This window comes from Erpetoichthys calabaricus, chromosome 2 (genome assembly GCF_900747795.2).
Source record: "Erpetoichthys calabaricus chromosome 2, fErpCal1.3, whole genome shotgun sequence".
NCBI classification, from domain to species: Eukaryota; Metazoa; Chordata; class Cladistia; order Polypteriformes; family Polypteridae; genus Erpetoichthys; species Erpetoichthys calabaricus.
This window is the reverse complement of record NC_041395.2, coordinates 345,397,675-345,421,302: the sequence shown is the minus strand read 5'-3', so window position 1 is coordinate 345,421,302 and position 23,628 is coordinate 345,397,675. Positions and strand designations below refer to the sequence as shown.

Genomic DNA, 23,628 nt, shown 5'->3' with positions numbered 1-23,628 from the left:
AAATTCACAGAGCAGGTTAGAGACTATGAAACCAGTGAAATTAGAAAGGCTAAAAAAAATTTTAAAAAACGGCGCTATACACATGTGGAGAAAGTTTTAGGGTATGAAAGTAGGAAAATTAGAAAATATAAAAAAAGAAAGTAAAGATCGCAGTAACGCAAACAAACAAACTTCCTCATTTAACTATGCACCAGTCTAACTTTGGTTTTGCACAATAATTACTACACTATTGCACCTTAACACTTAATTCTACTTTATTCACATAATTTTACTTATTTATTATGTTCTACTATACTGTTACCTTCCAATCTATGACTTTTTGTTAATCTAACTGATATTCTTCTAACTTTGCACAGTTTTTGATAAGCGGATCAGGATGCATTTCACTGCGTGTTGTCCTGTATAACTATGCATGTGACAAATAAAGAATCTTAAGAATTTCAAAAACGGAGTTTACCGCACATGCATTTATTGGTTACTTTGTTCATGTATATATATTTATCTGTCTGCTTATTTAAAAAGCTACATTTACCCCAGGAGTCAAAAACGTTCTGTCTAGCCCTTGTACAAAAACCTAGAGAAAAGCTGGGGTATCACCTTGGTAACCCCGTGTACTTTTGGAACTGTGAGAGGAAAATAGCAGGACTTTACAGACAGTAGTCCAATGCAGAACTCTACTTACTTTGTTACTTTGTAAAAATAAAATTATTAACTGCTGATGATGTAGATCGTTTTGTCTGTGCTGAAATTCCAAACAGAGAAACCTGTCCTGACCTCATTAAAAAGATTCAGCATATTGGGACTCGCAAGATTACAAATATTGTTTTTACAGAAGTTCTGAAATAAAAGTCAAACTAATGAAATAGCAACAATTCATAGAAAAAATAATCTTAAAAGTGTGTATCCGGAAAACCAAACACGGGGGTTGGCGAGCAAAGCGAGCAGGGGGCAAAGCCCCCCAGTACTTTATTAAAACTATGGTGAAACATTAACTTGTAAGACGACTCGCACACTTGCACCAGCTTCGCTTCTATATGCGCGTGTCCGTAACTTGAAAACCAAGTGGCGGCCCGTGATATTCTCATTATGTCAAAACGTTATAATACTACAACAACAACGACAACATTTATTTCTATAGCACATTTTCATACAAAAAGTAGCTCAAAGTGCTTTACATAATGAAGAAAAGAGAAATAAAAGACAAAATAAGAAATTAAAATAAGGCAACATTATTATAAGGCTACATACAGTATAGCTTACTGCTCCGACTCTAGCGACATTAGTAAATACAGCGTACTAATTAACAAGAAACAGAATGTTTTTCGGCCACATTGCCGTCAGCTGTGTCGTTATTTTCTCTTTCTATTTTATATTCAATATATATTGGCGTGGTGGCCCCTGGGATTTGCCGGCTCTCTGCGGGTGCACAGTTTGCACATACCTAAGGCCGCCCCTGTTGGTGGGATTCATATGCCACCTTGGCTGCATTCAGGCCAGAAGCGGTTTGAAGCAATTTCACGACAATCATCTACAAGGGGTTAAAAGAGGTGAGTTAGGATTCTTCACATCTATTTATTTTTATTGATTGATTGATTGTCTATATTATCTGTCCTGTGAGTCTGTATTCTCGTTTTTTTGTTACGTTTCTGCAGCTGTATGAATTTGAATTTCCCATTGGGATTAATAGTTTATTTAATCTAATCTAGTGAGAAGTCAAGCTAAATGCCATTCATAATGGCTAACACGGACCAACACCCTAGTGAATTTCCCCTTGGGATTAATAAAGTATATCTATCTATCTTAGTACTACTTTAATCTCATCTAAAAGTTTATTTTGGATTAAGACTCGTTTGTATTGTTTGCATAACATTCTGAGTAGTGATGATATAAAAATGGCAACGGTCTTAGCACTTACTGTCCCTCAGAGGATTCCTATAATCTCTCAAAGAATCTCGGCAATGGTTTCTTCTCAAGCAGGCCCTAGCGTCAGGTTTTTCGACTTTTGATTTTAATCCTTTCAGTCCTTTGCTTTCGGTTACTTTATCGTTTTTCTGCATTCACAAGTGCACATTTTCAAATCCCTGGTCATGTCCTCACTCGCAGTCCTTCCCACAGACACTAATGTCTAAATCCCAAGCCACAGAAAAAATGATGACAAATGTACACAGTGGTGTCTTCTCCATCGAGAGAGAATGGCATAAACAGAGAGTATGGGCGACACAAATACTAAACGTTACACAGACAGCAAGCAGAGTCGGCACCATGACTGAAGGGCTCGACAGAAATGAAGCTCTTTAATCTCCTTAGTTTGCCCTGGACACTGTGGGATATGGCCAACCTTTCATCCCAGCCAATACCCCCAGGCCACCAGATGGAGCCCTTCCTGCAGTATGGAGGTGTCCTGAAGGCCAGCAGGGAATCCTGGACAATGGAGTTTTTATCCACAGCCCTGCTCGATACCATGGGGGCCACTAGAGGACGCTGCAGGGAGGACCAGAGACTTACGTGCCCTATAACCCGGAAGTACGTCTTAGTCACAGCGACAGGAGGAATGATGTGCTTCCGGGATGAAAAGAAGACTTTTGGATCTGACCCGGAAGTGCTAAGAAGTCACATGGACAGGGGTTCAGGAGCACTTCCGGGTCACAGACTATAAAAGGACTGTGGGAGATCCCAGACATTGAGCTGAGCTGGGTGGAAGGGTGGCAACGCGTCTGGGAGTGGAGGATTGATTGATTATTGATTGTATTATTGTGTTATTTATGAGTATAGTGGAGTGGAGGGTGCTTGGTGCACATAATTATTATAAAATGAAGTCATATTGGACTTTTATCTGGTGTCTGGTGTCTCGAACAAGGGTTCAAGGGAGCGATAGCGCCCACTATCTGTTACAACACACATTTCAATATTTCTTTTAGAAAGCACCTTCCATGAGGACCCTAAGCCATTTGTAAGAGAAGAGCCCAGCAGAGAGACCTTAATAATGACAAGTGAAGACTCCTCCTCATTGCGATGTTAGTGTGCACTTGGCTACATAGTGCTTAGGTGATGTGATGGACGACTGGCCCAGTCGGGACGCCTGGAGGATGGAAGGTCCGGGTGAGAGACGATAACTTACCCAGAACACAAGAGGGCAGCCTCCCTGGTTTACATCAGGGGCATGGGACTGGAGCTTGGAGGCTCAACCCGTTGGCGGGCCGTGGGGCCGCCTAGACGATCACGGACCCCTGGACTGCAGCACTTCCGCCACACCAAGAAGTGCTACCAGAAGTGAATCCAGGCCCACCTGGAGTACTTCCGGGAGCCCGTGCAGCACTTCCACCAAACCAGGAAGTGCTGCAGGAAAATCATCAGGGTGCACCAGGGGCCGTACATAACATAACATAACATAAAAGGGGCCGCTTCACTCCATTCGGAGAGCTGGAGTCGGGAGGCGGAGGACGGAGCTTGCGAGGAGAGGAGTGGAGGCGGTAGAAGAATAAAGAAAGGAGAAGGAAAGGACAGAGTTTATTGTGGTGTTTAGTACGCTGTGTCGCGTGCAGAAAGAGAAAACAAATAACAGCTTGTGTGTTTGGACTTCCGTGTGTCCTGGTGTCTGTCTGGAGTCGGGCTGGATGTTCACAGTGAGCACTCCAGTGATACACAGAGCGGAGAGAAAAGGAAGTTGTGTGATTAAGTATAAAGTACTCACCTTTGCCAGCATGCTGCAGAGATGGGCGCCTTCTTGCGTCAGGTCCAGGAGGCTGTCGATGGCCATTCCGATGGCGCAGGTGTTATCCGAAGACTCCAGCTGTCTCAGCAAGACCTGAAACACAAGTCAATAACTCAACCCCAACGGCCAGGTAGACCACCTGCTCAAAACAACTACACGGCCACCAGTCTCTTACAGGGCACCGAGAGAATTCCCTTGTCATACCTGAAGTGGCCACGGCTGACTAGAGACACAAGTATCGCTTGACTGCTTAAAGTGGATTGAGGCCCCTTCACTTTCAGCACACTTTACTGTGCTGTAGATTTCACTTGAAATGGACAAACTTGCCATGTTTGCCCAACAATCTACGCACAATAATCCATAATGACAAAGTGACATCAGGTTGGCTGATGCTAAGAGTGGAGTAGCACAGGAGTCAGTGCTGGGGGAATATAGATAGATAGATAGATAGATAGATAGATAGATAGATAGATAGATAGATAGATAGATAGATAGATAGATAGATAGATAGATAGATAGATAGATAGATAGATAGATAGATAGATAGATAGATAGATAGATAGATAGATAGATAGATACTTTATTAAATTCCCATACTCCAGCAGCAGCATACTGATAATAACAATATTAAATTAAAGAGTGATAACATGCAGGTATACAGACAGACAATAACTTTGTATAATGTTAACGTTTACCACCCCCCCCAGGTGGAACTGAAGAGTCGCATAGTGTGGGGTGTTACTAATATACAGTATATAAGATTTATGGGTGTTACTAATAAGCTGGTTAAGTTTGCAGATGATACCAAGCTGGGCGAATTGGCAGATAATCGAGAATCGTCACAGAGGGCAGATAATCATTGAATTGTCACAGAGGGACTTGGACAACAGACATTAATGAAATTTAATGTCAGTAAATGTAAAGTATTACATGCAGGAAGTACAAATGTGAGGTTTCAAAACACAGTGGGAGGTCTGAAAATCAAAAGTCCACCTTATGAGAAGGATTTAGGAGTCATAGTGGACTCTAAGCTAACGACTTTCCGACAGTGTTCAGAAGCCATTAAGAAGGCTCACAGAATGTCAGGTTATATAGCACCTTGATGTGTGGAGTACAAGTCACAGGAGGTCCTGCTCAAGTTTTATAACACACTGGTGAGGCCTCATCTGGAGTACTGGGTGAAGTTTTGGGTCCACCAGACATAGCAGCACTAGAAAAGGTCCAGAGAAGAGCGACTCGGCTGATTGCAGGACTACAGGGGACGAGTTATGAGGAAAGATTCAAAGAGCTGCGCCTTTACAGTTTAGGCAAAAGAAGATGAAGAGGAGACCTGACTGAAGTGTTCAAAATTATGAAAAGAATTAGTCCAGTGGATTGAGACTGAGACTTTAAAATGAGTTCAACAAGAATGTTGGAAACTTGTGAAGGTTAAATTTCACACAAACATTAGGAAGTTTGTATTTACACAAAGAACGATAGACACTTGGAATAAGCAACCAAGTACTGTGGTAAACAGTAGGACTTTAGGGACTTTCAAAACTCGACTTGATGTTATTTTAGAACAAGTAAGTGAATAGTACTGGCGAGCTTTGTTGGACTGACTGGCTTGTTCTTGTCCAGATTGTTCTAATGTCCTAACTTCCAGCCAGTGTTCAGAAGCCATTAAAAAGGCTAACAGAATGTCAAGTTATATAGCGCCTTGATGTGTGGAGTACCAGTCACAGGAGGTCCTGCTCAAGCTTTATAACACACTGGTGAGGCCTCATCTGGAGTCCGGTGTGCAGTTTTGGTCTCCAGGCTACAAAAAGGACATAACAGCACTGGAGAAGGTCCAGAGAAGAGCGACAAGGCTGATTCAGGGCTACAGAGAATGAGTTATAAGAAAAGATTAAAAGAGCTGAGCCTTTACAGTTTAAGAAAAAGGAGATGAAGAGGAGACCTGAGTGAAGGGTTTACAGTTATGAAGGGAATTAGTCCAGTGGATCGAGACGGTGCCTTTAAAATGACTTCATCAAGAACACAAGGACACAGTTGGAAACTTGTGAAGAGTAAATTTTGCACAAATATTAGGAAGTTTTTCTTTACACAAAGAACGATGGACACTTGGAATAAGCGACCAAGTAGTGTGGTAGACAGTAAGACTTTAGGGACTTTCAAAACTCGACTTGATGTTTTTTTGGAAGAAATAAGTGGACAGGACTGGCGAGCTCTGTTGGGCTGAATGGCCTGTTCTCCCCCAGATTGTTCTAATGTTCTAAAATAAATCACCTATTCATTTCTCAGCACACCTGCATTTGAACCTTTCTATTTCCTTTTCATCTTCTTCTTCCTCTTTATATCCCTTTTCTGTCCATGAAGACCAGCTGCTATTTCCAGATTCAAAGGTAAAAGTAATACCAGGGATTAACAAAGGTGGTCCTGGAGGGCTGTAGGGGTTGCAAAGTTTTGTGCCAACCTGATTGCTTAATTAGACCCCAATCCTTCCTTTTATTTATTTGCTCATATTTTGTAATGATTCTGATTTTGTGTTTTCTTTTTGCAACTTTGTGGACTCCATTTTAGAGTCTCAATCGCTGCCATTTTGTAATACGGTCATTAGGTGTGCTTTTCCGAATTTCTAAAGGGGTCATGAGGTCGTGACCTGTTTCTTAATCGATGTGACAGGATTAAAGGTCGGCTGGGAAGTCATTTCCTTATCTGATCTGCGGATACCAAAACTTTCAATAGCCTCGTGCAAAATAAAATTTCCTGCGTGTTTCTTACGGTTTTTGACCTCTTGCTTGTTCTGGTGACCTCTGATCTTGTCTCTCGTTTTGACTTCGGTTTCTTTTCGTTCTCGACCCCTTTTCATTTTCCTGTTTGCGTCTTCTGGTGGTGCAGTTTTGGTCTCCAGGATACAAAAAGGCCATAGCAGCACAAGAGAAGGCCCAGAGGAGAGCAACTGGGCTGAATCCAGGGCTACAGGGGATGAGTTATGAGGAAAAATTCAAAGAGCTGAGCCTTAAGGAGATGAACAGGAGACCTGACTGAAGTGTTTAAAATGATGAAGGGAATTAGTCCAGTGGATGGTGACTTTAAAATGAGTTCATCAAGAACATGGGGACACAGTTGGAAACTTGTGAAGGCAAAATTTTGCACAAACATTAGGAAGTTTTTTTTTCATACAGAGAACCACAGACACTTGGAAAAAGTTACTAAGGTGTGTGGTGGACAGGAGGACTTTAGGGACCTTCAAAACTGAAAGTGATGCTAATTTAGAAGAGTTAAGTGGATAGGACTGGAGAGCTTTGTTAGGCTGAATGGCCTGTTCTCGTCCAGATTGTTCAATCGTGTTCAGAAAAGTTTGCAAATTTATTAAAAATCACAAACTGACATCTGTCATTTCTGTAAGTGTTTGCTCTATTCAGATGAGATTAGTGTTACAAACGCAGGTGGAGTGTAGTCAGTGTCACCCGAGGACCGCTGTAATTTTAGTCCTGTCCAATTCACTCATGTCAGTTAACTTTACACAGACTGCGCGCTGACATCTCAGTACAGATTATGGGCCCTTTGACCATTGGTGACCACCGGGGGGGTGTAGCAGCACCCCAAACCCCAAGACACAACTAGACGGCACAGTCTGGGTTCAAACACAAAATGTATCTCCACAGGCATCCAAATCCTCTTAATTATAGGCTTAATTTCCTCCTCCTACATAGTCTCATTCACCAATCAAATGACTCGGACAACCAATGCAGGAGAAATGGCTTCCTTTAGGCCAGACCCGGGGAATGCTTCTGGTGCCACAGCATTGCACATTGGGAGCACCTCCTGAGCCATGCGGAAGTCCCTCAAAGAAAGTTTAACACTCCCCTGCAGCTCCCTCTGATGGCACCCAGGAACCTCAACAGCCAAGCAATTCCCAGCATTCCCTGCCGATATTATTATGGGAGACCCCCCAGTGGAATGCTATTACCATGTATTTCAGAAGACACCTTCTGTTTCTCTGACAAAATCTCCCTTGTGGGAGGCACCAGTCGCCAGTCTGTCCCTGTGCTTCTTTTATGCTCTCCTTCCCTGAGAGGAAACAATCTTCCATCCAGGTCAGGATGCCAGTCCATCTGGCAACAGGTGAGACTAGTCCCATTAGTATCGACATATCAATAAGACCATCATTTGGGTGGTATGGACAGGACTAAAATTACAGAGGTCCTCTGGTAATAATGACTTTACCCCTGGGCCTGAAGTGGAAAAAAAAAAGAATTGCACCGGTACTCCTTGTTGTGAACGCTAAATAACAAGGTGACAATGCACCCTTTTGGAGGTCTGAAGGTGCAAAGATACACACAATTTATATTGAAATGCTTGGCTATGGCGTCCTCCTTGGAGGTACGAATGGACATATTGTTGTTATAAATAAAGGCTGCTGATGTGGTCGGAAGTGACAGTACACACCCATACACATACAGTGTGTGTACCGACGCAATTCAAGCACTGACTTTACCCCACTGTCTGGTGTAAAGCTAATCTCATCCATATGGGACTTTGCGGAGCCCAATGGTGATGGACAGGCTGACAGACGAGATCAGACAGGAGTCCCCATGGACTGTGATGTTTGCTGATGACATTGTGATCTGAAGGTGGAGGAGACCCTGGAGAGGTGGAGATATGAGGAGAGGAATGAAGGTCAGTAGGACCACCAAGACAGAGTACGTGTGTGAATGAGAGGGAGGTCAGTGGAATGGTGAGGATGAGGGGAGTAGAGTTGGCAAAGGTGGATGAGTTTAAATATTTGGGATCAACAATTCAGAGTAACGGGGATTGTGGAAGAGAGGTGAAGAAGAGAGTGCAGGCAGGGTGGAATTGGTGGAGAAGAGTGTCAGGAGTGATTACAGACGGGTATCAGCAAGAGTGAAAGGGAAGGTCTACAGAATGGTAGTGAGACCAGCTATGTTATATGGGCTGGAGATGGTGGCACAGGAGACAGAGCTGGAGTTAGCAGAGCTAAAGATGCTTAAGATGTGCACTGGGTGTGATGAGGATGGACAGGATTAGAAATGAGGACATTAGAGGGTCAGATCAGGTTTGACAATTGGGAGACAAAGCCAGAGAGGCGAGATTGTGTTGGTTTGGAGAGATGCTGGGTATATTGGGAGAAAGATGCTAAGGATAGAGCTGCCAGGGAAGAGGAGAAGAGGAAGGCCTAAGAGAAGGTTTATGGATGTGGTGAGAGAGGACATGCAGGTGATGGGTGTGAAAGAGCAAGATGACAAGGACAGAAAGGTATGGAAGAAGATGATCTGCTTTGGCAACCGCTAACAGGAGCAGCTGAAAGAAGAAGAAGAAGAAGATATGGGCCTTGTTGTGCATTTATGTATAATTTGTGTTTTTTTTTTAATTTGATTCATTATTTTTCAAATTTTTATGCTGACTTTGTTTGTAATTGGTGAATAATGTACCATCTCTTTAAGTCTGCATGTGTTCCTTGTGCTTTGTGGGTGGTTCCCTGAGAGCCTGGACCACCCTGATGTCATAGATGTTGGCTACTCCTTCTGGCTTTATATTTCAGAGAGAAAAAGATTCAGCAGCCCACCATTTTGGTTGTTCGGTGGGATTGTGTTGGATTTTCTGTTTTTTATTCTCTTTTTTAAGGATTCTCTTTTCTCGACTACAGTATGTCTTGGGACTTTGTTTATTTAGTCAACTCCTTTTCGCCTGTTTCGCTTTGTGAAGACTTGATTTCTATTCTTTTATTTATGTATTAATAAATCCTTCTTTTTATAGAGATCATTCTGGGGCCCTTTTGTGTACAAGCCAAGGTTTACGGTCACCCTCCTCCTTTGTGGGGCTTTTTGATGAACAGTGCATCCGGAAAGTATTCACAGCGCATCACTTTTTCCACATTTTGTTATGTTACAGCCTTATTCCAAAATGGATTAAATTCATTTTTTTCCTCAGAATTCTACACACAACATCCCATAATGACAACCTGAAAAAAGTTTACTTGAGATTTTTGCAAATTTATTAAAAATAAAAAAAATTGAGAGAGCACATGTCCATAAGTATTCACAGCCTTTGCCGTGAAGCTCCAAATTGAGCTCAGGTGCATCCTGTTTCTCCTGCTCATCCTTGAGATGTTTCTGCAGCTTCATTGGAGTCCACCTGTGGTAAATTCAGTTGACTGGACATGATTTGGAAAGGCACACACCTGTCTATATAAGGTCCCACAGTTGACAGTTCATGTCAGAGCACAAACCAAGAATGAAGTCAAAGGAATTGTCTGTAGACCTCTGAGACAGGATTGTCTCGAGGCACAAATCTGGGGAAGGTTACAGAAATATTTCTGCTGCTTTGAAGGTCCCAATGAGCACAGTGGCCTCCATCATCCGTAAGTAGAAGAAGTTCGAAACCACCAGGACTCTTCCTAGAGCTGGCCGGCCATCTAAACTGAGCGATCGGGGGAGAAGGGTCTTAATCAGGGAGGTGACCAAGAACCCGATGGTCACTCTGTCAGAGCTCCAGAGGTCCTCTGTGGAGAGAGGAGAACCTTCCAGAAGGACAACCATCTCTGCAGCAATCCACCAATCAGGCCTGTATGCTAGAGTGGCCAGATGGAAGCCACTCCTTAATAAAAGGCACCTGAAGGACTCTCAGACCATGTCTGATGAGACAAAGATTGAACTCTTTGGTGTGAATGCCAGGCGTCATGTTTGGAGGAAACCAGGCACCGCTCATCACCAGGCCAATACCATCCCTACAGTGAAGCATGGTGGTGGCAGCATCATGCTGTGGGGATGTTTTTCAGCAGCAGGGACTGGGAGACTAGTCAGGATAAAGGGAAAGATGACTGCAGCAATGTACAGAGACATCCTGGATGAAAACCTGCTCCAGAGCGCTCTTGACCTCAGACTGGGGCGACGGTTCATCTTTCAGCAGGACAACGACCCTAAACACATAGCCAAGATATCAAAGGAGTGGCTTCAGGACAACTCTGTGAATGTCCTTCAGTGGCCCAGCAAGAGCCCAGACTTGAATCTGATTGAACATGTCTGGAGAAATCTTAAAATGGCTGTGCACCGACACTTCCCATCCAACCTGATGGAGCTTGAGAGGTGCTGCAAAGAGGAATGGGCGAAACTGGCCAAGGATAGGTGTGCCAAGCTTGTGGCATCATATTCAGAAAAGACTTGAGGCTGGAATTGCTGCCAAAGGGGCATCGACAAAGTATTGAGCAAAGGCTGTGAATACTTATGGACATGGGATTTCTCAGTTTTTTTATTTTTAATAAATTTGCAAAAACCTCAAGTAAACTTTTTTCACGTTGTCATTATGGGGTGTTGTGTGTAGAATTCTGAGGAAAAAAATGAATTTAATCCATTTTGGAATAAGGCTGTGACATAACAAAATGTGGAAAAAGTGATGCGCTGTGAATACTTTCTGGATGCACTGTATTTTTTTGACCGTTAAGTTTCTTTTGAAGGTTTCAATCCTCTTTAGGCCTGCTAGCCTTTAGGCAGGCCAGTTGGAGCTTGGGGTGAGGCCTCTCCAGGCAGGCAAAGGAGGCCTGGCCTGACCAGTAAAGCCTTTTAGTGGCCTTTCATCCCTGATTCACCACGTTACATTTACATTTACTTATTTAGCTGACGCCTTTACCCAAGACTTACAACATTTATGATTTCCAATTGGAGCACAGGTAGGTGAAGTGACTTGCTCAGGGTCACACAGTCTCAGTAGCAGGATTTGAACCCACAACCTCGGGTATTTGAAGTCCAAAGCCTTAACCACTACACCATTGCCTGTGTGTCTCCAATTCACAACAGGCTTTAGATTTGTTGTAATGTTTTTAAAGGAAGAAATGTGTAATCAACACAAAAGCACAAAAGAGACACAAAGGAAGCAACTCAAGTTATGGAAAACCGAATGGCTCTTTTCTTGTCTGAGGCCTACTGGATTATTAAGTAGGTCACTTTCCAGTTGCAGTATCGGGAGGCCCGACCTCCTTAGGCTCAATATACAGATTAATAAAAGCACAAACTAAATAAATATTATTAACAATTATGAAATGATTAAAAGGTCAGATGTTTCTATCTTTTGACAGCAGTTGTTCTTGGGGTTTTGAGTTCTCCCTCCCCTCAAGATGTGTGACTTCACTGGTCCACTGTTTTCCGATGATTTTCATGAAATGAACTTCATCATTTTAGACTTTTAACTTTATCAAAGCACCTACTTTTGCTATTAAAACATAGAAAAATATGGCCATCCTTCCATCCATCCATCCATTATCCAACCCGCTATATCCTAACTACAGGGTGACGGGGGTCTGTTGGAGCCAATCCCAGCCAACACAGGGCACAAGGCAGGAAACTAACCCTGGGCATGGCGCCAGCCCACCGCAGGAAAAATATGGCCATTCTCTTTAATTAGAAAAATGAATAAAAATAATTAAAACAACTTTACACAAATGTTTGCAAATTGAAACATCACAAAATTAATTAATTAATGCCCTGGTTGTGACCACGGCAAGAGCAATACTTCAACAAGAACTAACCTGAATTTCGCCGGTGAGAGCAGCATCAATCATCTCGCTGAACGACTCCTCAACAGCCGTTAAGATTTCCAGTATGGACTCTTTCATTGTCTTCAGAAAGTATTCATCGTCTGTGTGAGTGCACCTTTAGGACAGAAAGACCAAGAGAAGACATGTCCTTCTGTCAGTGGAGACTTCACTTGTGGCTCTGAAGCCTGCTTTTGGACGGTATGACCACAGGGTTGTCTTAACTGCTGTTATGTTATGTCACAAACAAAAGGCGCCTGAGAAGAACTGAGCCCACTCATGTCACTCATCCTACAGCTATGTCCAAAAGTTCTGAGAATGACCCAAGTGTTGGTTTTCACCAAGTTTGCTGCTTCAGTGTTTTTAGATCTTTGTGTCAGATGTTTCTATGGTGTACTGAAGTAGAATTACAACAATTTCAGAAGTTTCAAAGGCTTTCATTGACAATTACATGAAGTTGATGTGCAGAGTCAATATTTACAGTGTTGGCCCTTCTTTTTCAAGACCTCTGCAATTCACCCTGGCAGGCTGGCAATTAACTTCTGGGCCAAATCCTGACTGATGGCAGCCCATTCTTGCAGAATCAGTGCTTGGAGTTTGACAGAATTGGTGGGTTTTTGATGATTGACCACAAGTTCTCAATGTGATTAAGGTCTGGGGAGTTTCTTGGCCATAAACCCAAAATCTTGATGTTTTGTTCCCACGTAGTTCTCACTTTTGCCTTACGTCACGCTACTCCATCATGTTGGTCACCAAACTGTCCTTGGATGGTTGGGAGAAGTTGCTTTCTGAGGATGTTTTGGTCCCATTCTTTATTCATGGCTGTGTTCTTAGGCCACATTGTGAGTGAGCCCTGCACTCTCTTGGCTGAGAAGCAACCCCACGTGACATCAATGGCCTCGGGATGCTTTACTGTTGGTCTGACACAGGACTGATGGTAGCACCGCTCACCTTTTCGAATGCCCCAAACAATCAGAAAGGGGATTCAACGCGGAAAATGACGTTCCCCCAGCAGTCCAATCCCAGAATATCAGTCTGTCCCTGATGTTTCTCTTGGCTTCTTTGCTGCCCTACTTGACACCCACCAGGCCATCCTCCCAAAGTCTTCACCTCATTCATACCTGCCTGCTGCCATTCCTAAGCCAGCTCTGTACTGGCGGTGTCCCGATCCCAAGCCATGAATAAAGAATGAGACCAAAACATCTTCTGAGGGCAACTTCTCCCAACCATCCAAGAACAGTTTGGTGACCAACATGATGGAGCAGTGTGACGTAAGGCAAAAGTGACAACTAAGTGAACCGGGGAAGAAACATTGAAATTTTGGGTCCATGGTCAGGAAACTCCCCAGACCTTTAATCCCATTGAGAACTTGAGGTCAAGAGGCAGCGGGTGGACAAACAAAAACCCACCAATTCTGATTATACAAGAATGGGCTGCCATCAATACAATAGAACACAATACATTTTATTTGTTGTACAGCCCCAAATCACACAGGAAGTGCCGCAATGGGCTTTAACAGACCCTGCCTCTTGACAGCCCCCCAGCCTCGACTCTGTAAGAAGACAAAGAAACCCTTGTAGGGAAAAAATGGAAGAAACCTCGGGAAAGGAATTTCAAAACGAGACCCCTTTCCGGGTAGGTTGGGCGTGCAGTGGGTGTCAAAAAGAAAAAGGGGGTCAATACAACACAATGCACAGAACAGAACACAAGTAATCCTCAATACAATATAATAATAAAATAAAAATATTACAAATTCAGAGCAGAATTTAACTGTAGATGATATCCCATAATATGATTTGGATTTGTTTAGAGTCCCGGAGACCTCTGCCATCAAGCCGCCTCCCCCTATTGGCCATTCCAAGGATCCCACCAGTCAGGATTTGGCGCAGACGTTGATTGACAGCCTGCCAGGGCGAATTGCAGTGGTCTTGAAAAAGAAAGAAGGGCCAACGCTGCAAATATTAACTCTGCACATAAACGTAGCGTAATTGTCAATAAAAGCCTTTGAAACTTCTGAACTGCTTGTAATTCTACTTCAGTGTAACCATAGAAACATCGGACAAAAAGACCTAAAAACACTGAAGCAGCAGACTTTGTGAAAATTAATATTTGTGTCATTCTTGAAGCTTTAGGCCACGACTGTACAAAGTGGAGAGTCACCAGAGAGAGGGGTGACGTGTTGTGGTGGGTCAACCTTAATAATCCAAGAGGGAAATCTGTGTCTCTCCTCTTGGACGTCTATCCTTTTATTGTATATAATTGTATTGTTTATGTTGCCTGACCATGGAGTTGTCTTGATTATTACTTATAATTGACGAACCCTTTTAAACATCAGAGCAGATATTCAGAATTAGACTTTTAAAGAGCTGCCGTCTGGTCAGGACACATATAACACACACTACCCAGGAAAGGCTAACAGGACTGGCACCAGTGCCAGTAGATTTAGGGACAGTTTCTGTCCAACGATTTTCAAGTTACTGCAGCCAATCATAATAACAAATGTTGTAATGAATATTGTGTGTGTATATACAGTACAGTCATATGAAAAAGTTTAGGAACCCCTCTTAATTATTAGGATTTTTGTTTCTCATTGGCTGAGCTTCAAAGCAGCAACTTCCTTTTAATATCTGACATGCCTTATGGTAACAGTAGGATTTCAGCAGTGACATTAAGTTTATTAGATTCACAGAAAATATGCAATATGCCTCATAACAAAATTAGACAGGTGCATAAATGTGGGCACCCCAACAGAGATATGACATCAATACTTAGTTGAGCCTCCTTTTGTCCTTTAGACGCTGTCCTCCTATAGCCTCTGATGAGTGTCTGATTCTGGATGGAGGTCTTGTTCACCATTCTTCATACAAAATCTCTCCAGTTCAGTTCAATTTGATGGACAGCCTGCTTCAAATCATCCCATAGATTTTCGATGATATTCAAGTCAGAGGACTGTGACGGCCATTCCAGAACATTGTACTTCTCCCTCTGCATGAATGCCTTTGTAGATTTCCAACTGTGTTTTGGGTCATTGTCTTGTTGGAATATCCAACCCCTGCATAACTTTAACTTTGTGACTGATGCTTGAACATCATCCTGAAGAATTTGTTGATATTGGGTTGAATTCATCAGACCCTCGACTTTAACAAGGGCCCCAGTCCCTGAACTGGCCACACAGCCCCACAGCATGATGGAACCTCCACCAAATGTGACAGTAAGTAGCAGGTGTTTTTCTTGGAATGCGGTGTTCTTCTTCTGCCATGCAAAGCGATTTTTGTTCTGACCAAATAACTCCATTTGTGTCTCATCAGTCCAAAGCACTTTGTTCCAAAATGAATCTGGCTTGTCTAAATGAGCATTGGCATACAACAAGTGACTCTGTTTGTGGCATGAGTGCAGAAAGGGCTTCTTTCCCATCACCCTGCCATATAGATGTTCTTTTTATAAATTGCACTGAATTGTAGAACGATGTCCAGATACACCATCTGCAGCCAGATGTTCTTGCAGGTCTTTGGAGGTGATCTGTGGGTTGTCTGTCACCATTCTCACAATCCTGCTCATATGCTGCTCCTGTATTTCTCTTGGCCTGCCAGACCTGCTGGGTTTAACAGCAACTGTGCCTGTGGCCTTCCATTTCCTGATTGCATTCCTTACAGTTACAGAAACTGACAGTTTAAACCTCTGAGATGGCTTTTTATAGCCTTCCCCTAAACCAGGAGACTCAACAATCTTTGTTTTCAGATCTTTGGAGAGTTGCTTTGAGGATCCCATGCTGTCCCTCTTCAGAGGAGAGTCAAAGGGAAGGAAGCCCAACTTGTAATTGACCACCTTAAATACCTTTATATCTCATGATGGGACACACCGGTCTATGAAGTTCAAGGCGTAACAAGCTCATCCAACCAATCAGCATTGAGCAGTGACAGGCATTCAAATCAGCACAATGACAAGGGGACCCACATTGGTGCACAGCCAGTTTTTCACATTTGATTTAATTTCATACAACTAAATACTGCGTCACTAAAAATCTTTGTTCAGAAAACACCGCAGTACTCCTAGGAAATTAAAGACAGACCACTGTTATCTGTTTTGTTGAAAGGAGAGTCCATTATTATGCAGGCTGAGAGGGGGTCACAGACTTTTTCATATGACTGTATCTACATGTGTGTGCACAGGGGGCAGTTTAAGGGCTCTGGTGACAGTAATTCTCTTCCACTCCAGGGGTTGGCACTCTACGATAACCCTTTCTCTTTCCATCCCTCTGCAGACAAGACAGATCTCTTCCACCACTGACTTGTCCCTTCACCTGGACCCGCTGGTTTTTTAACCAGAAGAACCACCATCTTTGGTGGTCGCATCCAGACTCCCGTCTGAAAAGACGCAACTTAACGCCACAGATAATAAATGAAGGACCAGGCGCTTTCCTACTTCACCTCCTCCTCTTCTCATCTCCCAGGCTTTGGCTTCACTGCGCCCCAATGGCTGCCACTAAGCCCTTTTTTTTTAATTCCTCTCTGGCTGCTCTCTGACTTAAAGTCTTTTTCAGTGCACACACCGCCCTTCATTATTTCCTCTCAGATGCATCACAATGAATGGAAGCGCATGGCCTGACCTTCACGTCTTGGGTGACACACCATTTTATTAAAAGTCTGACATGCGGGTCATTATTCTAAGTGACTCGCCTGCATGCCGCCACCTGCCTCCGTGTCCGTACCTTTCAGTCAGGACCGTCAGCTCCATGCACTTGTCCAGCAGCAGCTGCTCTGACTGCAACAGAAAAGGAGAAAGACGTGTGAGCTGAAGAGCAGAATGACCGCCAAGCACTGAGTGCCCCCAATGCTCTTTACCTGCTGGCGCACGGCTGAAGCGCTCCTGGCCAAGCTGTGGTACTCGTTGACGAGTGAGCGGACATGGCAGTTGGTCCTGACCGCCGTACTGTGCGCTCTCTGCCATCGGTTTTTCTCCAGCTTCTGGAAGAGCTTGCTGAGCTCTCCGCTCACGATGAGGGCTCTCTTGAGTAAAGCATGCAGGCCATCCCGACTCGGCTGCTCAGGGTTCACGATGAGCTCACTCTGCACGTCCTCATCCACGCTGATGGGCTTTGACTGCAGAATGCACATACACTCCACCTCACTCATGTACCTCAGCTCCTCCATCCAGCGCTGGACTGAGTCCACACGGATGAGATGCATGCTGCAGAAGAAATCGGAAGGGGCAGAGTCAAATGGCGGCCATCGGGCACAGATACCCCCATATACATTGTCACAAGAATGACACAAAGTCATCAAAAAGGTTTGGGGCAGCCACCTGTATATTGTTCCTTGGCTGTAAAAATGGTTTAAATTGAACAGAGGTGTTCATAGGTACGAGTCCAAAACAGAACTAAAGACATGGTGTCAAAGATGGCGGCTTCATTAGCCGAGCACGGAAGTGATGTCATCCGACGGGATTTCCCGTGGATGGTCTGCAAGGGATTGAGAGAGGCAGTCAGTGCCCCTCACCACCCCCTGGTCTGGCATATACCATTTTTACTCATGTAAGATGCGCACCCTAATTTTTACAAAGAAAATCGCGCAAACCCATTTTGCCCCGTGTACGACGCGCGTTGTGATTGTATAGGAAGCGGGTGAGGTTGGAGTAAGACACCGACGTGAATAACTGTAACGGAGAATAATTATGTCTCGTTTAATTCTTTCCGCACATGATACAGTATATTGTATTGGAATACTAACTGTAAGCAGTACCCCTGCTGCAGAACGTTCAGAGTTTGTCGCACCATGCTGCGAAAGGTGGGAATGACAAATAGCCCTGTGAAACGAGAAAAGAAAGAACCGTATAGAGACAATCGGTAATGGACTATAACGGCAAGTGGAAAATTATTGTGCTCACCAGAGTATTCCAGTTTAATCATTATCTTCCAATACACTGCTGGATTCGGATTCGCCACCATTACTGACGTCGTCGTTGTCGCTTTCCCATAAGGCGTCGTCTTCGCTTCACCTCGACGCGCACCTGATTTTCTAATGCTAATTTTCGGGAAAAAATGTGCGCATGGTACACGCGTAAATACGGTAATTACTGTTATTCAGGCCCTTTAGTTGTCTCCCAGTCGCATGTGTGTGACAACGTAATGAATAACTACACAATCACACACACACACAGAGTCATAGATGCACACATGGACACATGAACTCACTGTGCGCAGACATATGAACATAATAACACGCATGTACAGATACACAGAAGCACACTGTCACACCCGTGCACATGAGAGCCAGCTAAAAGGCCTGAACGAGAGTAATTCCATGACAGACCAGGGGGTGGCAGAGTGCCCTGACTCTTTTTCTTACTTTTCTTCAGACCATTCAAGGGAAATTCTGCCTGGCCCTGATGACGCCATTTCCATTTCCGACCCCTGAGATGATGTCACCTCTGTTTCCAGGGGCCTTTGATGATGTCACTTCCGGTTTCTGGGGCCTTTGATGATGTCACTTCCGTTTTTCAGACCCTTTGATGATGTCACCTCCGGTTTCCAGGTGCATTTGATGATGTCACTTCCGTTTCCGCCCCCTTTAATGATGTCACTTCTGGGTCTGAGCCTATGGATGAAGACCCTTCCAGTTCCGGCCCCTTGGATGATGTCACTTCCAGGTCCGAGCCTATGGATGAAGACCCTTAAAGTTCCCTGTGATGTCACTTCCTATACTGGCCTTTCCTCTTTCTCCTCAGTTCTGTTTTGGACTCTGATCCATACACATCTGTACCACATGTAATGCTCTTTTGCGGCCAGGATATAATATATGGGTGGCTGCCCCAAACCTTTTTTTTTTTGACTCTTTGTCAATTATTGTGACATACAGGTTGACATAAAAACACAGACATGTGCAGACATGAACATGCAAGCACTTAGACATGAGCACACTGATGTGCATGGAGACAAGCATTACAATGCATTGTAAGTGCCAGAAAGGATGGACTGGCATCCCAACTCCAACTGAGGATGAAACCCTAACCAGCCAGGAGGACATAATGGAAAGACCACAAGAGTGGAGGTGATACCCAGCTGGGATGAAAGAATAATGGATGGGCTCGGGAGCAATTCATTCCCCAGCATGAGAGGTGGCGCTATTCATCTGGCTTGCTGCCATCTTGGACCAAGTTGGTGCAGAAGGACAACCCTGTCAGGTTCCTTGGGTGCTGTTGGGTGCTGCTGTGGGAGGAGAACCTTCTTGCTTTGTGAAATGTACTTGTGGCCTGGAAGTACTTACGGTACCATGGCAGGTCTTTACATAAATTAAGCCACTCTGCCTCATCCAGGCGAGTACAAGTCGGTACAGACTTGGATGACACTTGCAATGGAGGACGAGAAGCTTTCTGGTTGATCTGTAGGACACTGCTGGTCTGTGTAAAGCATGTGGAGGTACAATTGTTAACAAATTATCATTTAATTGGACTTGGAAGTGTCTGTGGTTGAGTTGTATCTGGTGTTGGGTTTCGGTGGCACCCACTGGTGGTCACAACACATACACATGCATGTACACCCCAACATATGGGTACACAGAGATACACGTGTTCAGATGTTTACTAGCCCTCCTTTATTTATTCTCTCTTCTCATTGTTGTGCTGTGCCACTTGGTGCCACTGCTCTACTGTCAAGTTGTTTTCCTGTTCTTGAAAACACAGTCAAGATATTTTGGGGGCATGGCGGGCAGCTAAAAGGACCAAAAGAAGGTAATTCCATGTCAGGTCAAGGGGTGGCAGGGTGCAGTAAACCTTTCTCTTTTATCTCTGCAGACCAGACACAGGAAACACTGCTTGTTTCCGATGACGTCAATTTCTGGCCCCGCCCTGATGATGTCACTTCCGGTTCTTGCTCCAGGTGACATCACTTCCGCCGACCAGCTATAAAAGAGACCCAACCACCTCTTTGCAATCAGTTTTGTTTGTGGACTCAACCTGTACACTTCTGTGCAACCAAAACCTCAAATTTGCAGCATGAATCAAGTATACGGGTGGCTGCCCCAAACCTCTTTTGGTGTCAAGGTCTGTTTATTTCACAAGGGCCTCCGAGTCAGTGGATGGAAACAGTCTTCTGTCATACTAGATGGCCCAGGACAGACCCATACCAAAGAATGACCAGAGGGGTGGTGGATGGCCAGTTGGGTCTCCAAGACTGTGACTTTGTCTGTTATAACTGACGGTGGACTCCCATTGGGGTTTACTTTCCCCATTGATGCATCTGACTGGAGTGTTTCTTTACTTGTCCTCAACTGTCAACCGGCCTGAAGCCCAAAGGTGTTTGAAGCCTTCAAGAGAAACTTAACAGTCCTATAAATATATCAAAAGGAGGAGAGTGACCATAAACCTCGGCTTGTGAACACAAGGGCCTCAGAATGAATAAAAACAAATGGAAAAAAGAAAAGCAAGACTCCCCAGAGCCTAAGCGACAAAAAGAACTTGCCTGAAAGGCAGTCCTAAATAAACAAAGTCCTAGTACGTAATCCAGAAAACTGAATCCTTCCAACAGAGCAAGAGAATCGAGAAAAGAAAAAATCCAAAAATAAATAACAAGACTCACAAATATAAAGCCAGAAGGTGGGGACTCAGCTCAAATATAAAGCAAGGCCCCACCTGAATATGAAGTCATAAGACGGGGACTCATATCAAATATAAAGCAAGAAGGTGGCACCACTGCTCGAATATGAAGCCAGAAGGTGGCGCCACTGCTCAAATATGAAGCCAGAAGGTGGGGACTCAGCTCAAATGTAAAGCAAGAAGGTGGGGACTTGGCTCAAATATAAACCCAGGAGGTGGGGCCAACATCCAAATATAAAGCAAGAAGGCAGGGACACCGCCTGAATATAAAGCCATAAGACGGGGACTCTGATCAAATATAAAGCAAGAAGGTGGGGCCACTGCTCGAATATGAAGCCAGAAGGTGGGGACTCAGCTCAAATATAAAGCAAGAAGGCGGGGACACTGCTCAAATATGAAGCCAGAAGGTGGGGACTTGGCTCAAATATAAACCCAGGAGGCGGGGCCAACATCCAAATATAAAGCAAGAAGGCGGGGACACTGCTCAAATATGAAGCCAGAAGGTGGGGACTTGGCTCAAATATAAACCCAGGAGGCGGGGCCAACATCCAAATATAAAGCTAGAAGGTGGGGACTCAGCTCAAATGTGAAGCAAGAAGGCGGGGATACTGCCTGATTAAAAAGCCATAAGAAGGGGACTTAGATCGAATATAAAGCAAGAAGGTGGGTCCAGCACCCGACTATAAAGCCAGAAGGTGGGGACTCAGCTCAAATATAAAGCAGGAAGGCAGGGCCACCAGCAAAATATAAAGCTAGAAGATGGGGCCACTGCCTCAATATAAAGCAAGAAGGTGGGGACTTAGCTCAGATATAAAGCCAAAAGGCAGACCCAGCACCTGTGACATGAAGGTGGCCCCGCCTCCCTGGGAATCCACCCACAAAGCACAAGGAAAACATGCAATCTTAAAAAGACAGTACATAATTAACCACTAATAAACAAAATCAACAGAAAAAAACATAAAAATAAGTAAAACAATAATTCAAAGTAAACAAAAACACACAACTAAACATAAATGCACAACAGTCAGAATAAAGACGCAGTATGGTGCCTGCATAAATTTGAGTAGCTGTCTGCTAGTGCGCTGTGGTCATCTTTGTCTGTCATGCAGATTGTGTGTTCTTTATGTAGGAGTGATTCATTATTTCATGCATATTACTGCTAACTTACTATTTTTGAGAAAGTAAGAAAAGCCTAATTACAAAAAAGTTATATGGAAAATGTTAATATAAACATAAACAGGTGATGTGTCCATTTTCTACACCCTGTATTAAATTTCAAAATACAATGACAATGTATGATTCTGAAAATGTGCAATTCTGATGACAGCAACACACTCTAGATGAGTGTCTGCCACCGTGTCACATTGCCAACACTATTGGGCACTGAAGACACCAGTTGGTTTAGCAAGATAGGAATAATAAGATGAAGTTAGAATATCTGAGGTCTAATGATGATCAGGACTCAGAAGTTAGCCTACTATTGAAAAGAGTGGATACATGTAAATATCTAAGAGCAGTGATAGCCCATGATGGAGAATGAGATGCAGAAATAACCCACAGTGTGGATATCACGATTGGAAGGAGGCAACAGGAGTGTTGTATGATGGAAGAATTAAGGAGGAGGTGAAAAGTAAGGTTTTTAAGACCAGGACTGATGCATGGAGCCGAGACGTGGAGAGTAAAGGGAGACACGGCAGTAGAGGAAGTTTGGGTGTACAGTACTAACACTGGCAATTCGTTCCATCCGCATGTAACCCTGCAAAGTCTTGTTCGTTTGACTAGTGTGATCACTCCGTGCCGGGCCAACTCTTGGAAGGGGTGGTCCTGAGCACGTGTTCAGGAGCATTCAGGAACAGTGTGATCGCTAAACGTGCCCAAGCACGGAAAACAGATGTGACATCAATGATGCGACACGTCAGATAGTGAGATTCTCTATTGAGTTAAAAGCAGGTTTTTAGTCTCACTTTAACATGAGCGTGAATTGTAGTTTGCAAGAAAAGCTGCAAATTCCTCCAATTAACATTATTTGTCACTGTAAAAAATCTTCTTGGACGTGCAGCACGATTAACAGCAAAATGTTGTGCTGCACACCCGATCAATCCATACGAGGGGAGAGCGTCCACCTGCCCGACACGACTCCAACACAACCACCAGATAAGTCCCATCATTTTGACATGCGATGCTCTCACATCGAGTTCGGATCTTACACAAAGTCACATGGTCATGACGAAAACGTGACTGGGCCCTGAACGTTAAGCGCAGTGCGAGTGCTGACCAGCAGGGGGACAATCACATTTGGGCACGGTGCAGAACAAACGGGCCTAGTGGGAGTCCACCCTGAAATGGGGCAGAAATGAGAAGGTGGAGATGGATGCGTGGAGTTTCAATTAAGGACAGAAAAAGAAATCAGAGGTACAAGAGAAGAGAGAGAAAGTGCAGGAAAGGAGAATGAAGAGGTACGGACATGTGATGAAGACAGACAAGGAATATGTGGGCAAAATGGTGACAGACATTGAAGAGAAAGCAAAGGAGGCCAAAGTGGAGGTGGATGAATAAAGTCAAAGAAGATCTGAAGGAATAGAGTCGGACTGGTGAGGAGGTGAAGTGTTTGGAGAAGGCTGATCGAGCACTTTGAACCCACACAGAAGTGAAGAGGAAGAAGACGAAGATGCTGACTCAGACTTTAAACAGCGATTCAAACCGAATTCACTGCCCAGCCCCACCTGGATCAGGTGATAATCCCATCCTTTTGTTAACGACACCAGACAATTCCTGGTTAGACTTTGTTTGATGG

At 44.0% G+C, this 23,628-nt stretch overlaps 1 protein-coding gene across 3 annotated transcripts in view; it reads right to left on the bottom strand.

The window, feature by feature from the left end:
- LOC114647383 (protein inscuteable homolog) overlaps positions 1 to 23,628 on the bottom strand; it is a 646,645-nt gene that overhangs the window by 109,897 nt on the left and 513,120 nt on the right. For all 3 annotated transcript variants that reach the window (XM_051923473.1, XM_028796087.2, XM_051923472.1), the window contains exons 3-6: positions 17,087 to 17,432; positions 16,954 to 17,006; positions 12,240 to 12,363; positions 3,692 to 3,805 (exon numbers count right to left, since the gene is read on the bottom strand). In XM_051923473.1, coding sequence (XP_051779433.1) covers positions 3,692 to 3,805; positions 12,240 to 12,363; positions 16,954 to 17,006; positions 17,087 to 17,432 — 637 coding nt within the window. The remainder of the gene's footprint in view (positions 1 to 3,691; positions 3,806 to 12,239; positions 12,364 to 16,953; positions 17,007 to 17,086; positions 17,433 to 23,628) is intronic.